At 31.9% G+C, this 13,629-nt stretch overlaps 1 protein-coding gene across 5 annotated transcripts in view; it reads right to left on the bottom strand.

Annotated features, from left to right (window-relative positions):
* Positions 1-10,796: 10,796 nt before the first annotated feature.
* The window catches only part of LOC134842088 (regulating synaptic membrane exocytosis protein 2-like), a 104,935-nt gene continuing 102,102 nt past the window's right edge, over positions 10,797-13,629 (bottom strand). For 3 of the 5 annotated variants that reach the window (XM_063858259.1, XM_063858260.1, XM_063858263.1), the window contains 2 exons: positions 13,142-13,299; positions 10,797-11,820 (listed from right to left, as the gene is read on the bottom strand). In XM_063858259.1, the coding sequence (XP_063714329.1) occupies positions 11,623-11,820; positions 13,142-13,299 (356 nt within the window). In that variant the 3' untranslated portion in view covers positions 10,797-11,622. The remainder of the gene's footprint in view (positions 11,821-13,141; positions 13,300-13,629) is intronic. The other 2 variants (XM_063858261.1, XM_063858262.1) reach the window with 1 other exon arrangement.

Raw genomic sequence — 13,629 nt, 5'->3', positions numbered from 1 at the left:
TTTTAATGTAAGAACAATTGCAGATGTTTTTCCTCCGAAATTCATGGCTGCTTAACCTGAACAATAACAGCAGGTGTTCAAATGAAGCTTTTGATACCAGTTTCTGAAAATGTAATATTTTCATCTATTTTAGAAAAAAAAAGAAATATGCAGAAAAAGTCAGTTGATATAGAATCGGTATGCCACACGTTATAGTATCATGGCATGCTAAACATCCATTTAGCAAGAAGGAAGAAGGGTCGGCGGCAAATTTCAAAATAGTGACAAAGCTCGGGCGGTTTCTTACTCAGACCAATTACGAACTTTGAATAAAGAATGTTTGACAGATGATTGCTGTTACCCTACTTAAAGGTATCCATGTACGCGCTCTAATTTGAAAAAATATTTGAACATATGACTTCATATAATTTCATCAAATTATGGGGCTCACAAAGTTATGATTAATTTGAAAATTAAAGCGCGTGAAATTTCTATTTTTTTAATTGCGTTGAAAAATTGCAGCTCGGAAATGTTTCAAAATCGAGTTGAGGCACGCTAATCGATCAAAGTATAGTGTAAATAAATGCAAAAATATTTAATTTTTTGCTTTACATTGTGAGGGGGGAAGACACAAAAAAATCAGACAGACAAAGAACAGACAGAACCATAAAGACTTGCCTGATGCAAGCAGTTAATCCCACAACTTTTCCATCGTATATGGAAGTTTGTTATAGTGTTGCATAGGAAACTTCAGCGAAGTGAATTTTATGAAATTTTTTCATAATTTTTACAAGCGATTTTGCCACAAAAAGATTTTAAGACAACAGTTAACAGTTTAATGGCCTCTAATAAATGCAAAGTTTGTTATTTCCAAAAAAAAATAGTTAAATTAACGAGGAGCGTTAAAATTGTATATAGCGTGAACATTCCCTCAAAATAGATATACAAAAATTCTTACTGATTATGAAAATTTCAGCAAGGTTTCAAAGTTTTACGACAACTGCAGCGATAAAACAATGCAGAGCAGCAAATAACGACAAAAATTTTTCAAATAAAATTTTTATCTAAAAATATCTATCAAGGATAGCCGGTTGCTGTGCAAGTAGCAGATAACGTTTCGATCATACTTTAAAAAAAAAAGATGACGCTAAAAATTTTCAAAAATTAAATTTACCGGAGCTTAGCTTAGCTTCCGTGACTTATCCTACTAAAATAAGCCTAATCGTTTGCTTTTTTGCTCGAAATTGGACTAAAACCCAAAAACTTCAAAAGAATAGCTGAAATCAAGGCTGAAAGGTCTTTAATATAAAATATCCTTTCATGCATCGCGAGGATTAATCCATATTATCTAATTTTACAGTAAATAACTATACTTAATTTAATGTTTCAAAGCAATTCGAAGACATTTATTGAATACTACATTGGTTTGGTATAGCCAAATATGGGTAACAGTTACTCAATCTGTCGAGTCGTTCTAACCTCGCTCGAGTAATTTGATTGATCTAATCCCATCTGGTTAAAAAATAACTCAAAAAAATGTACAAGGCTAAGTTTACTATACAGCTCAAAGAAAAAGCATTTTGAGTGATCTACTATAAAAACTCTCAACATAGCAAGAAAAACACTAAAATTCGAACGGCAACTGCATATCAAAGCACTATCTGAAAAACTGAAGAAGCAAAAAATTACTTTACCAGCCTTCACCAATAATTTGGAGCAAAAACACGAAGAGTTGGTCACAGTGCAAGTATCACAGAAGGTTCCGATCATAGTAAAAAGCTACAAAAGTTTTCTTTCTCCAAATTGTGTGTAGTTTTTTTTCAGCGTGGTGTGATATGACTTAGAACTATTATTTAGACATATTCAAATTTCATAATAATTTAGCATCTTGAACAAATATTTTCAAATAAAATTTTTATCTAAAAATATCTATCAAGGATAGCCGGTTGCTGTGCAAGAAGCAGATAACGTTTCGACCATACTTTTCAAAAAAAACATGACGCTAAAAATTTTCAAAAATTAAATTTACCGGAGCTTAGCTTAGCTTCCGTGACTTATTCTACTAAAATAAGCCTAATCGTTTGCTTTTTTGCTCGAAATTGGACTAAAACTCAAAAACTTCAAAAGAATAGCCGAAATCAAGGCTGAAAGGTCTTTAATATAAAATATCCATTCATGCATCGCAAGGATTAATCCATATTATCTAATTTTACAATAAATAACTATACTTAATTTAATGTTTCAAAGCAATTCGAAGACATTTATTGAATACTACATTCGTTTGGTATAGCCAAATATGGGTAACAGTTACAAAATCGGTCGAGTCGTTCTAACCTCACTCGAGTAATTTGATTGATCTAATCCCATCTGGTTAAAAAATATCTCCAAAAAATGTACAAGGCTAAGTTTACTATACAGCTCAAAGAAAAAGCATTTTGAGTGATCTGCTATAATAGCTGAAATCATCCCTATCATAGGTGATTTTTTGCCTCTACATAAAACTATGTTTTCAGGTCTTAAACGAAGGATAAACAAATTGTTGGAAGCCTGCACGCTCGATTCGTTTAGTCGAAATTGAAAAACAAATCAAAAATTTCAAAAAACTTTCTCTCGATTCTGAGAAAAATTTTGCAAAACTTTTCATTTTCGCTCAAATCAAGGCTAACAGGGCTTTAAAATAAAAAATCTATCAAACTATCACAATGACTATTCCGTACAAATAACTGGAAAACCAAAAAAGACAAAAAAATTTTTAGAAAGAATCATCAATGTTTTTCAAAATAATTCGCAGAAAATGTTTGATTTTTTTTTGAAGTTTTTGGTTCCCAAAATAGCAACAAAAATTCCAAAAATTATTTTACCTGCATAAAACTGAATTCTTAAGTTTTCTGGGCAGAAACTAAGGATAAAAAATTGTTGTGAGTCTGCACGCTTGCCTCGTTTGCTCGAAAAGGAAATGCAAATCAAAAATTTCAAAACAGTTTCTCTTGATTCTGAGAAAATTTTCGCAAAATTTTTTATTATGGCTCAAATCAAGGCTTACAGGGGATTAAAAAGAAAATTCTGTCTAATTATCACAATGACTATTCCATAATATCGATATTTGCAATACACAACTATAATCCTTCCAATTTTTGAAAGCAGTTTGAAGTTATTTGTCGAATCTACATTCGTTTGGTTTAATCAAATAGGAAAGGCAGATAGACCATCTGTTGAGCCGTTCTAACTTCGCTCGAGTAATTTGATTGATCTAAATCCATATGGCAAAAAAGTATTTCATGAAAAAACACATCGCTAAGCTTACTACACAGCTGGTACAAAAAGCATTTACAGTGATCTACTATAAAAACTCTAAACATAGCAAGAAAAACTCTAAAATTCGAGCGGCAATTGCACACAAAGCACTATCAATCAAATTGAAGAGGCAAAAAATCACCTAACAGGCCTTCACGAATAATTAGGAGCAAAAACAAAAACAGTTGGTTACAGTGCAAGTAGCACAGAATGTTCCGACCATTGTACGAAAACTATTTAAAAAAATTTTCCTAAATCAGTGTAATTTTTTCAGCGTGCTGTGATCTGACGTAGAATTATTATTTAGGCATAATCAACTTTAATAATAATTTAAGCAAACTGAACCAAAATTCTTGCACACAAATAATAAGAAATTCAAAAAGCAAAAAAAAAATTAGAAGGATTCAACTTTTTTTCAAAATATTTCGCAGAAAATGTTTGATTTTTTTGAAGTTTTTGGTTACCAAAATGGCGAAAAAATTCAACCAATTTTACCTACATAAAACTATGTTTTCAGGTCTTAAACGAAGGATAAACAAATTGTTGGAAGCCTGCACGCTCGATTCGTTTAGTCGAAATTGAAAAACAAATCAAAAATTTCAAAAAACTTTCTCTCGATTCTGAGAAAAATTTTGCAAAACTTTTCATTTTCGCTCAAATCAAGGCTAACAGGGCTTTAAAATAAAAAATCTATCAAACTATCACAATGACTATTCCGTACAAATAACTAGAAAACCAAAAAAGACAAAAAAATTTTTAGAAAGAATCATCAATGTTTTTCAAAATAATTCGCAGAAAATGTTTGATTTTTTTTTGAAGTTTTTGGTTCCCAAAATAGCAACAAAAATTCCAAAAATTATTTTACCTGCATAAAACTGAATTCTTAAGTTTTCTGGGCAGAAACTAAGGATAAAAAATTGTTGTGAGTCTGCACGCTTGCCTCGTTTGCTCGAAAAGGAAATGCAAATCAAAAATTTCAAAACAGTTTCTCTTGATTCTGAGAAAATTTTCGCAAAATTTTTTATTATGGCTCAAATCAAGGCTTACAGGGGATTAAAAAGAAAATTCTGTCTAATTATCACAATGACTATTCCATAATATCGAGATTTGCAATACACAACTATAATTCTTCCAATTTTTGAAAGCAGTTTGTTTGAAGTTATTTGTCGAATCTACATTCGTTTGGTTTAATCAAATAGGAAAGGCAGATAGACCATCTGTTGAGCCGTTCTAACTTCGCTCGAGTAATTTGATTGATCTAAATCCATATGGCAAAAAAGTATTTCATGAAAAAACACATCGCTAAGCTTACTACACAGCTGGTACAAAAAGCATTTACAGTGATCTACTATAAAAACTCTAAACATAGCAAGAAAAACTCTAAAATTCGAGCGGCAATTGCACACAAAGCACTATCAATCAAATTGAAGAGGCAAAAAATCACCTAACAGGCCTTCACGAATAATTAGGAGCAAAAACAAAAACAGTTGGTTACAGTGCAAGTAGCACAGAATGTTCCGACCATTGTACAAAAACTATTTAAAAAAATTTTCCTAAATCAGTGTAATTTTTTCAGCGTGCTGTGATCTGACGTAGAATTATTATTTAGGCATAATGAACTTTAATAATAATTTAAGCAAACTGAACCAAAATTCTTGCACACAAATAATAAGAAATTCAAAAAGCAAAAAAAAAAATTAGAAGGATTCAACTTTTTTTCAAAATATTTCGCAGAAAATGTTTGATTTTTTTGAAGTTTTTGGTTACCAAAATGGCGAAAAAATTCAACCAATTTTACCTACATAAAACTATGTTTTCAGGTCTTAAACGAAGGATAAACAAATTGTTGGAAGCCTGCACGCTCGATTCGTTTAGTCGAAATTGAAAAACAAATCAAAAATTTCAAAAAACTTTCTCTCGATTCTGAGAAAAATTTTGCAAAACTTTTCATTTTCGCTCAAATCAAGGCTAACAGGGCTTTAAAATAAAAAATCTATCAAACTATCACAATGACTTTTCCATAGCATTTAGATCTACAATACACAGCTATACTTATTCTAGTTTTTGAAAGCAATTCGAAATTATTTATCAAACCTACAATCGTTTTGTTTAACCAAGTAGGAAAGGCAGGCACACCATCTGTCGATTCGTTCTAATTTCGCTTGAAAAACTTGATTGATCTAATTCAATTTGGTAAAAAGTAATTCATGAAAATACACAACGCTAAGCTTACTGATCTTGTGATCTACTATAAAACTTCTCAACATATCATGAAAAACCCTAAAAATCGAACGGCACTTGCACATCAAAACGCTATCTATAAACTTGAAGAGGCATAAAATCACGTTACAGGCCTTGAAGAATAGCTTGGATCAAAACCAAGAATAGTTGGTTACAGTGCAAGTAGCATAGAAGGTTCCGACAACTGTACAAAAATAATTAAAAGTTTTTTTTTCTAAAATTAGTGTATTTTTTTTCAGCGTGTTGTGATCTGACGTAGAAATATTTTTATAGGCATATTCGATTTTTAAAATAAAATAATCAAAGAAAACCAAAACTCTTGTATACAAATAACTAGAAGAACGAAAACTTTTGAAAATTTTTGAAAAATTTAGAAGATTCAACAGTGTTTTTCAAAACAATTTGCAGAAAGTGTTTGATTTTTTGGGAATTTTTTGTTTAGCAAAACGGCAAAAAAATCCAAAATTAATTTTACCTGCATAGTTTTAAATTTTCAGGGTTTAAGTTAAGGATAAACAAACTTTTGAAAGGCTGCGCGCTTGCTTTATTTTCTCAAAATTGAAAAGAAAATCAAAAATTTCGAACCTGTTTTTCTTAAAGCTGAGCAAATTTTCAAAAGTTTTTAATGTCGTTCGAATCAGTACTGAAATAGATTCATTATTGTACAACATTGGACCCATTTCGATGATTATTTATAGTTCTTGATTTTGCATGAAAAACAAAAAAAGAAAAAAACTAAAAAACACCCGAATACATAACTCCTCACCATTTCAAGTTAGATATACATAAATGTTGCAAGGAAAAATTGTACTGACATGAAAACTTTCAAAAATTTTTAGAATTCAAATATCGAAAAAAAATATCACGTTTTTGATTTTTTTGAATTTCAATAATTCCATTAAGTCTAACAATTTTCCTAAAAATAAGAATAATTTATTTTACAAAAAGCTACAAAGCCAACTAAAGAAGTTTAAGCCCGAAAAAAAAACTGGATCAATGGCTTGCATGCCTGCTTGATTGAAATTGTCTCTCTGGTCGTCTTTGTTTCTGGTAGTTTTTTATGTTTACCTTAAGCGTTGTGGTAAACTTTTTGAATAGATGCCTTACCGTTAGTACCAAGAGTATGTCTGCTACAAATCTATTTATAGAACATATATTTGTGTTTACATTTTGCCTAAGTTCTGAGGCATACCGGATATTCAAAGTGGAAAATTGAAAATGTCAATCAAGACATGCTTCTGAGAAAAAAAATATTTTGCAACTCATCTACTGATTAAGAGAACTGACATCAAGAATAGCTTGGATCAAAAACAAGAAACATAGCAAGTAGCATAGAAGGTTCGACTACTGTACAAAAACTATTAAAAAATCTTTTTCTAAAACAAGTGTACTTTTTTCAGCGTGTTGTGATCTGACGTAGAATTATTTTAAAGGCATATTCGATTTTTTATAATAATTTAATCAAATAGAACCAAAATTCTATACAAATAACTAGAATAACAAAAACTTTCAAAAAAAAATTTAGAAAGATTCAACAATGTTTTTCAAAAAAATTTGCAGAAAGTGTTTCATTTTTTGGGAAGTTTTTGTTTTCCACAATGGCATAAAAATCCAAAATTAATTTTACCTGCATGGTATCAAATTTTCAGGGTTTAAGATAAGAATAAGCAAGCTTTTGAAAGGCTACGCGCTCGCTTTGTTTGCTCAAAATTACAAAGAAAAACATAAATTTCGAACCATCTTTTCTCAAATCTGAGCAAATTTTCTAAGTTTTTAATGTCGTTAGAATCATTTCTGAAATGTTTTCATTATGGTACACCATAGGACCCATTCCAATGATTATTTGTGTTTCTTGATATTGCCTGGAAAACAAAATAAGAAAAAACTAAAACGCACCCGAATACATAACTCCTCACCATTTCAATGGTCGGAACAACAGCACGATAACTGTTGCAAAAAATGAAAAAACACTATGATTTTTCTAATTTACAAAACAAATTTAAATTTATACGTTCTTTGAGTGTGCTTTGACAGCACCCAATTTCAGAGTTCGTAATTACAAAGTTTGCAAAAATTTTATTCAAGTTTTTTACACAAATTTTGAAAAACCATAAAATTTTGTGTAGTTTTATAGAAGTTCTTCAAAAAATTAAATTGAACTAAGAAACGTCACATCTGGGAAGCTAAAAGCAAATGAGCAGTCGCATTTGGACGCAAGATTTACAACTCCTGAGAGTACTCTTACATTACCCAACTACAACGTTGGGAAATTCAACTTTTGAGAAACTGCACCTTAAGTTTTCTAAAGAGGTATTTTTTGAAAACCAGAAAAAACTTCACATCTCGAAAACTACCAAACAGTCTTATTAGATGGCAATAATTGCAATCTTTGAAGGTACTCTGACAGCACACAACTACAGGGTTGGGAATTTACCTTTAGTGAACTTTTTTGTAATTTGAGTTTTCTGAAAAATTCCAAAAAAATCAGAAAAACAGTCGTATCTGTTGAACTAAAAAGATTTGAGCATTCTCAATTGGAGGCCTAATTTGCAACTCCTGAGATTACTCTGACAGCGCCCAACTACAGGTTAAGAATTTCAAACTTTGAAAAAAAAAATCAGTTTAATTTTCATAAAATTAAAAAAAAAACACAAAAAAACGTCATTTCTGGAAAACTGCAAGGTTTTGAGCAGTCTTATTTGGAGCAAAAATTCACAACTCCTGAGAGTACCCTGAAAGAACCTCACTACAGAGATGGTAATTTCAAGTTTTATAAAAAAAATTATACCCAAGTTCTCTGAAAAATTTTGAGGAAATCCTAAAAAACGTCATATCTCGAAAACTACAAAATTTTGAGCAGACGTATTCATAGGCAAGATTTTCAACCCCATGAAAGTACACTCACAGATTTCAATAACAGGATTGAGATTTTCAAAATTTTGGAATTTTTGAACATCTATTTTTTTTCAAAATTTTGGAGAAAATCATAAAAAACGTCATATCTTGAAAACTACAAGGATTTGAGCAGTCGTATTTGGAGGCAAAAATCGCAACTCCTGAGAGTACCCTGACAAAGCCTCACCGCCGAGATGGGAATACCAATTTTTGTGATTTTTTTCATATCTAATTTTCTGAAAATTTTTTTTTTAAATCCTAAAAAAAAAACGTCATACCTCGAACTACAAGGATTTGGTTATTCATATATGGAGGCCAGAATCGCAAAACCTGGGAAAACTCTGACAACATCCAACTATTGGGTTGCTAATTACAAACTTAATGAAAAAAACTGAATTTAAACGGGAAAATGGAAAAAGCCTTAACCATTGCAATATACGATTTAGCTTAAACGTGAATAAAATCTTTTGGTAAAGATGTAAAAAAACACGTTGAAAAAGCTTAAACATGGCGAGATAGTGAAGCCCGCATTTCAATATATAATAGATGATAGATTTGATAGAACAAAAATAAAAAAAATTAGGAGACGGGTAGACAGACATAATGAAATTAATTTAAAAAAGCAGGTATACAGACAGACAGACTTAATTTGGGCTCAAAAGAAATTACTGATAAATTAATGACCTTGCGGAAAATTAAATGAAAAATTTTCTTAAACATTGCAATATATGATATAGCTTAAACATGAAAAAATTCTTTCGTTAAACATGCTAAATTTTTAAGCTTAAACATGGGAGATAACTGTCAATAGCATTTAAATATAGTATAGACTGAGCAACCAACAAGCTAAATTTGAGCTAGTAAAGAAATCGTGTAATGAAAATCGGAATTTAGGCAAAATAACTTGGTTTATTCAAAAGAAAACTTAGTTATGAAAGCTAAATTCAGCGTTTACGTGCCACTAAAACTATTCAAATGTATTCGTAATTTGGCAAAAAATATTGAAAAGTTTTCATTACAATTTTTTTCTATACACTTTTTGAAGAAACCTGTTGATGATAATACCTAATTCGCTAACTTTCTATGCGTTTGTATACTACTCTCATTACATAACGCACAAAAAATGACAATAATTTATAGATTTTTTTAATTTAAACATGCTCGGAATACTCTGTGCTACTTGCACACCAACCCGCTATTATTGTTTTATTTAGCTTGCTCGAAAGAAAAAAAATCAAATTAACTTTTGCATTCCATAGTTCAACTAGATCGAAATAAAGTTTTATTAGGTTTTGCCCTTCGCAAATGCGCGAGACTCTTCTCTCTTAGCTTTTTCGAGACACTCCTCTGTCACACTTATACTTCTTGTGTCATTATCAATGTTTTGTTTTGAGACTTCAGCTCCATCAGAAACATTACTTCCAAAAACCAACTTTGAGTTCATTTGATTTTTCGGCACGTGGATCTATCACCTGTTTTTCTGTTGCATATGGTTTAACAAGTCTCTGAAGCAAGTTCCCTTCATCACTTTGTGGGGCTGTTCCCATGAAGGAAGGATCAAATGCGCAAAAAAATAGCAACCAATAAACGTTTTTGAAACTTTCCAAAACGGTCTTTGGAATTTTTGAATATGGTTTCTATTTGCTGACATAACTTATGGGCAATCACGTGCCTGTTTTAAAAAGACATATGTAAAATAATACAATTCGAGGTGGCATAAATGAACTGTCGTAAGTAGCTTGGCATTCGCTTAATTATAATTAGGTCATGATAATCATTCTCGCGGGTAGAATGGAATAATGTATGTAGAATAGAATGTATGTTATGGTCCAAGTAACCGAATCAGTCCAAAATAGGCTGACGAGCAGAGCAGCTCTTTCATGATTTACAATTTACAGTACATAACCTCAATGAAGGAATCAATTCATTAACAGAATAAAGACAACAGAAAATTATTCGACAGCAGAAGAGTAATTAGATTAAATCGCAAATATTAGAGAATAGAGGATCGGATGCAAAAATATATGATCATTTATGTCGCATATTATAGTTAATGCCAAGCTCGACCAAAAAAACAAGCTCCCCCCCCCAAAAAAATCAATTTAGGGACAAGACCGTTCTTTTGGTGAAACACCTGTTTTTTTAGACAATTCAAATAAAGCATTTCGCATGAAAGCTTAACTGTTTAATTTTGTCAAATTTTAATGGATGTGATCGTTGTTCATTTAGGGGGAAATGGTTCACATGTGCATCCAATTTTTAGTATTATCGGTGACCTTCAGCATCTTAATTGGTAAAAAAAACTGCTTTCTTGGCTAATTATTTTTTTGACACTGTTTTTTGGCTGACTTAAAAAATGATTTCGAACGTCAAAATGAGCGTTTTAGGTTAACTTACTTTTCTCAGATTCGCTGCGCGAAAAGAATATCGCCAAAATTTTGGCATTAACTATAAAAGAAAACCAATCAAAACAAGGTTTTACCATGTGGTAAATGGTTTGCTTCGATAACAGAATAAATCAATTCAAAATCCAATTAATGATTGTTAATTACGCAGAAGTTTATTGTAATCTTCATTGAAAATGCCAGTTTATATTTGCGGTGAATTTAGACTCCAAGAAATGAAATAGACGTCTTTCTGTGAAGAACAATGGATCTAGATTATACTTGTGAGCGTACTAATTTTGTAATTGGTAATATAAGGATTATATATCTTAGCACCAAAGCAGTTTAGATTCGATTGATCATCAATAAATAATCCGCTTCAATTCCAATTCAAAAGCCAACTTTCTAGTTGTGAGCATGATTGCTCCAAGACTGAAGCTCTTCAATTTTTTTATCTTCTAACTAACATTCTGAATTCAACATTGAGCATTAATCAAGACATGAATTTGTTTCTTAGAGGAAATGTTTCATTACTGCATTAATTCAACCTTATTCCGGTAACTTTTAAAAATAATTTAACCAAATTACCCAAAATTAAGTTCGCCCATAAAGATTATAAAAGTAGAAATGCAGGCTAACTAAAGAGTCAATTTGGTTCATCGTTGTCGTCAGTTTTTTCTTAAAATTTAATCCGATTATCAATCCAGGGTTCATTTTGTCTTCCATTGTGGTTTTTCGAATTGTTTTCGCGATGCTTCCGTCTTGATAACATAGCTTTTCTTTAATTTGTTTCTACGTGAGGCGTGATTGGCTGATTTGAGTTGTCCAATCAGAAGTTGGATAGTTGAGACATGGACTGCAAATGAGTGGCACTTATCTTGGGCTGCTCAACTAGGGATGAAGACGTGAACAGTTTATACCATCCAATCACAATGCTCGAAGACAGATTGAGGTCGTCCATGTTTATCTGGGCCACTCCCATGAAACACTTTCGCTCCATCCGACCATAGTCGCCCCACACAGTTACCTGTAATCACACACACATGCAACATTATAATCAGAATCACCATAAAGTTTAAAGCAAAACCAATTTTATTTCGACCAGTGAAGGGGGAAACAATCTGTCTATGAGGGTCAACTAGCATTACCCATCCCAGAAAATCAACCAAAAAATTCATGTAGTTGTTAACCAGGGGCGCAACAGTGGCTCTCCGAAAAGAGAAGTCAGAATTATTTCAGGAGTTTAAGAAATGTCCGATATATTTGTTAAAAGCTATCGAAAGTAGAATGACACAGGAGAAACTGTCTCGAGGCACTAGTCATTAATTGATTCAAGTGCTCTACAGAGTAGGATGTTTCCTCTCGATAGAAGCTTCGAAAGATAAACCCAAACAAAATATGCAGAGCTGAAGCTGCACTTTGAAAACACAAACAAAAAAAACGACAGAAAAATGAGTGGAAAAATTTAACTTCGATAAAAACTATTCTGCTGCTACGGGACTCGATTACAGACCTTGTTGCCTTACACTGGTCTTTTCACGTTTCTAAATTTACCAAGCAGCAAATAATGCTCTTCAATAAAGCGGGTACATCTAAACATACAGAGGCGAAGCTGTGCTTCGCAAACACTTGCGAGAACATGACCAAAAAAGAAGCTCTATCAAATGAAATTTTAAAAAAAGTAGAAATAAGCCTCGAATTAGTATAAAATCGGCTACGTATTGGATTCGGATCTGCGACCTACTGCAATCAAGATACTTTGAGTTGCACGCACTATCCACTCAGCCACGCAAGCTTAACAACCGACAAACACTAGTCACGAATAAAGCAGCTACATATGCTAATAACTTGCCAATTCGATAGAGCAAAAGTAGCACCAAATACAAAAAGATACAATTTTGCATGTAATAAATTGCAAATCATAAAACCATAATGTATAAATTATGCATTTAAAAAAATTGCGAGATATATTAAGTAAGAAAGTTTCTGAAATCGAGTTTTCATTATTGCTATGTTGGAAACCAATCACTTTTTCGGTTCATTTGATGAACTAAAAACGCATCAACTGTGTTTACTTACTACTATTCGAATGTCACAACACTTGTTATCAAAAAGCTGTAAAGGTGCCCCAATACTATTGGGGTGCCGCATCAATATTTGCGACTTAGATTGAAAAAAAAGAAGGTTCGTACTAATACACTCTCTTCGCAAGTGTAACTAGACAAGACGTGACACATTTTTGAAAAATTCCGATTGTATAAGACTACGCTTGCTTCTTAAAATTCATTAAAATGAAAGGTTCATTATAAATGCATGTATCGACTTTATGTAATAAACCCTCCACTGACCTGTAGTGTTCTGCCTGAGCCGCCAGCAGTAGGGTTTGGAATGTCTGGGAAAGTGAGCTGCTGCTGGAAGTAGGGGTCTGTGGTTCGTCTCGCAATCTTCGTCTTCGCCTTCCCACAACACTTCTTACCCTCCATCAAATACACTTTCACAAACGCCGCTACAACACAACAACACCATTAAAAGCGTCGAACGGAAATTTTAGTTTACATTTTTCTCATCAACTTCTATACTCCGTGCCATCTAATGCCCCAAACGAATTTAATTGTCAGGAGCTAGTTGTCTAAAATATGAAAATATTTATACAGTGCGTGTAAATTATCTACAAAAAAAAGAAGTTTGAATTTGTACAAAAAGTTAGAAAGTTTGAATTTTCAGTAGTGTTTTTTAGATACTTAAAATTAGCGTTCTATAAACGATTTGATATTGAAATATTACTCCGAGCAATTTATCTTCGTTGGAAAACTACAAAGCCCGAACAACAAATTAT

This window comes from Symsagittifera roscoffensis, chromosome 3 (assembly GCF_963678635.1).
Source record: "Symsagittifera roscoffensis chromosome 3, txSymRosc1.1, whole genome shotgun sequence".
Lineage (NCBI taxonomy): Eukaryota > Metazoa > Xenacoelomorpha > Acoela > Convolutidae > Symsagittifera > Symsagittifera roscoffensis.
The sequence above is the reverse complement of the archived record's forward strand: the minus strand, read 5'-3'. Positions and strand labels throughout refer to the sequence as shown.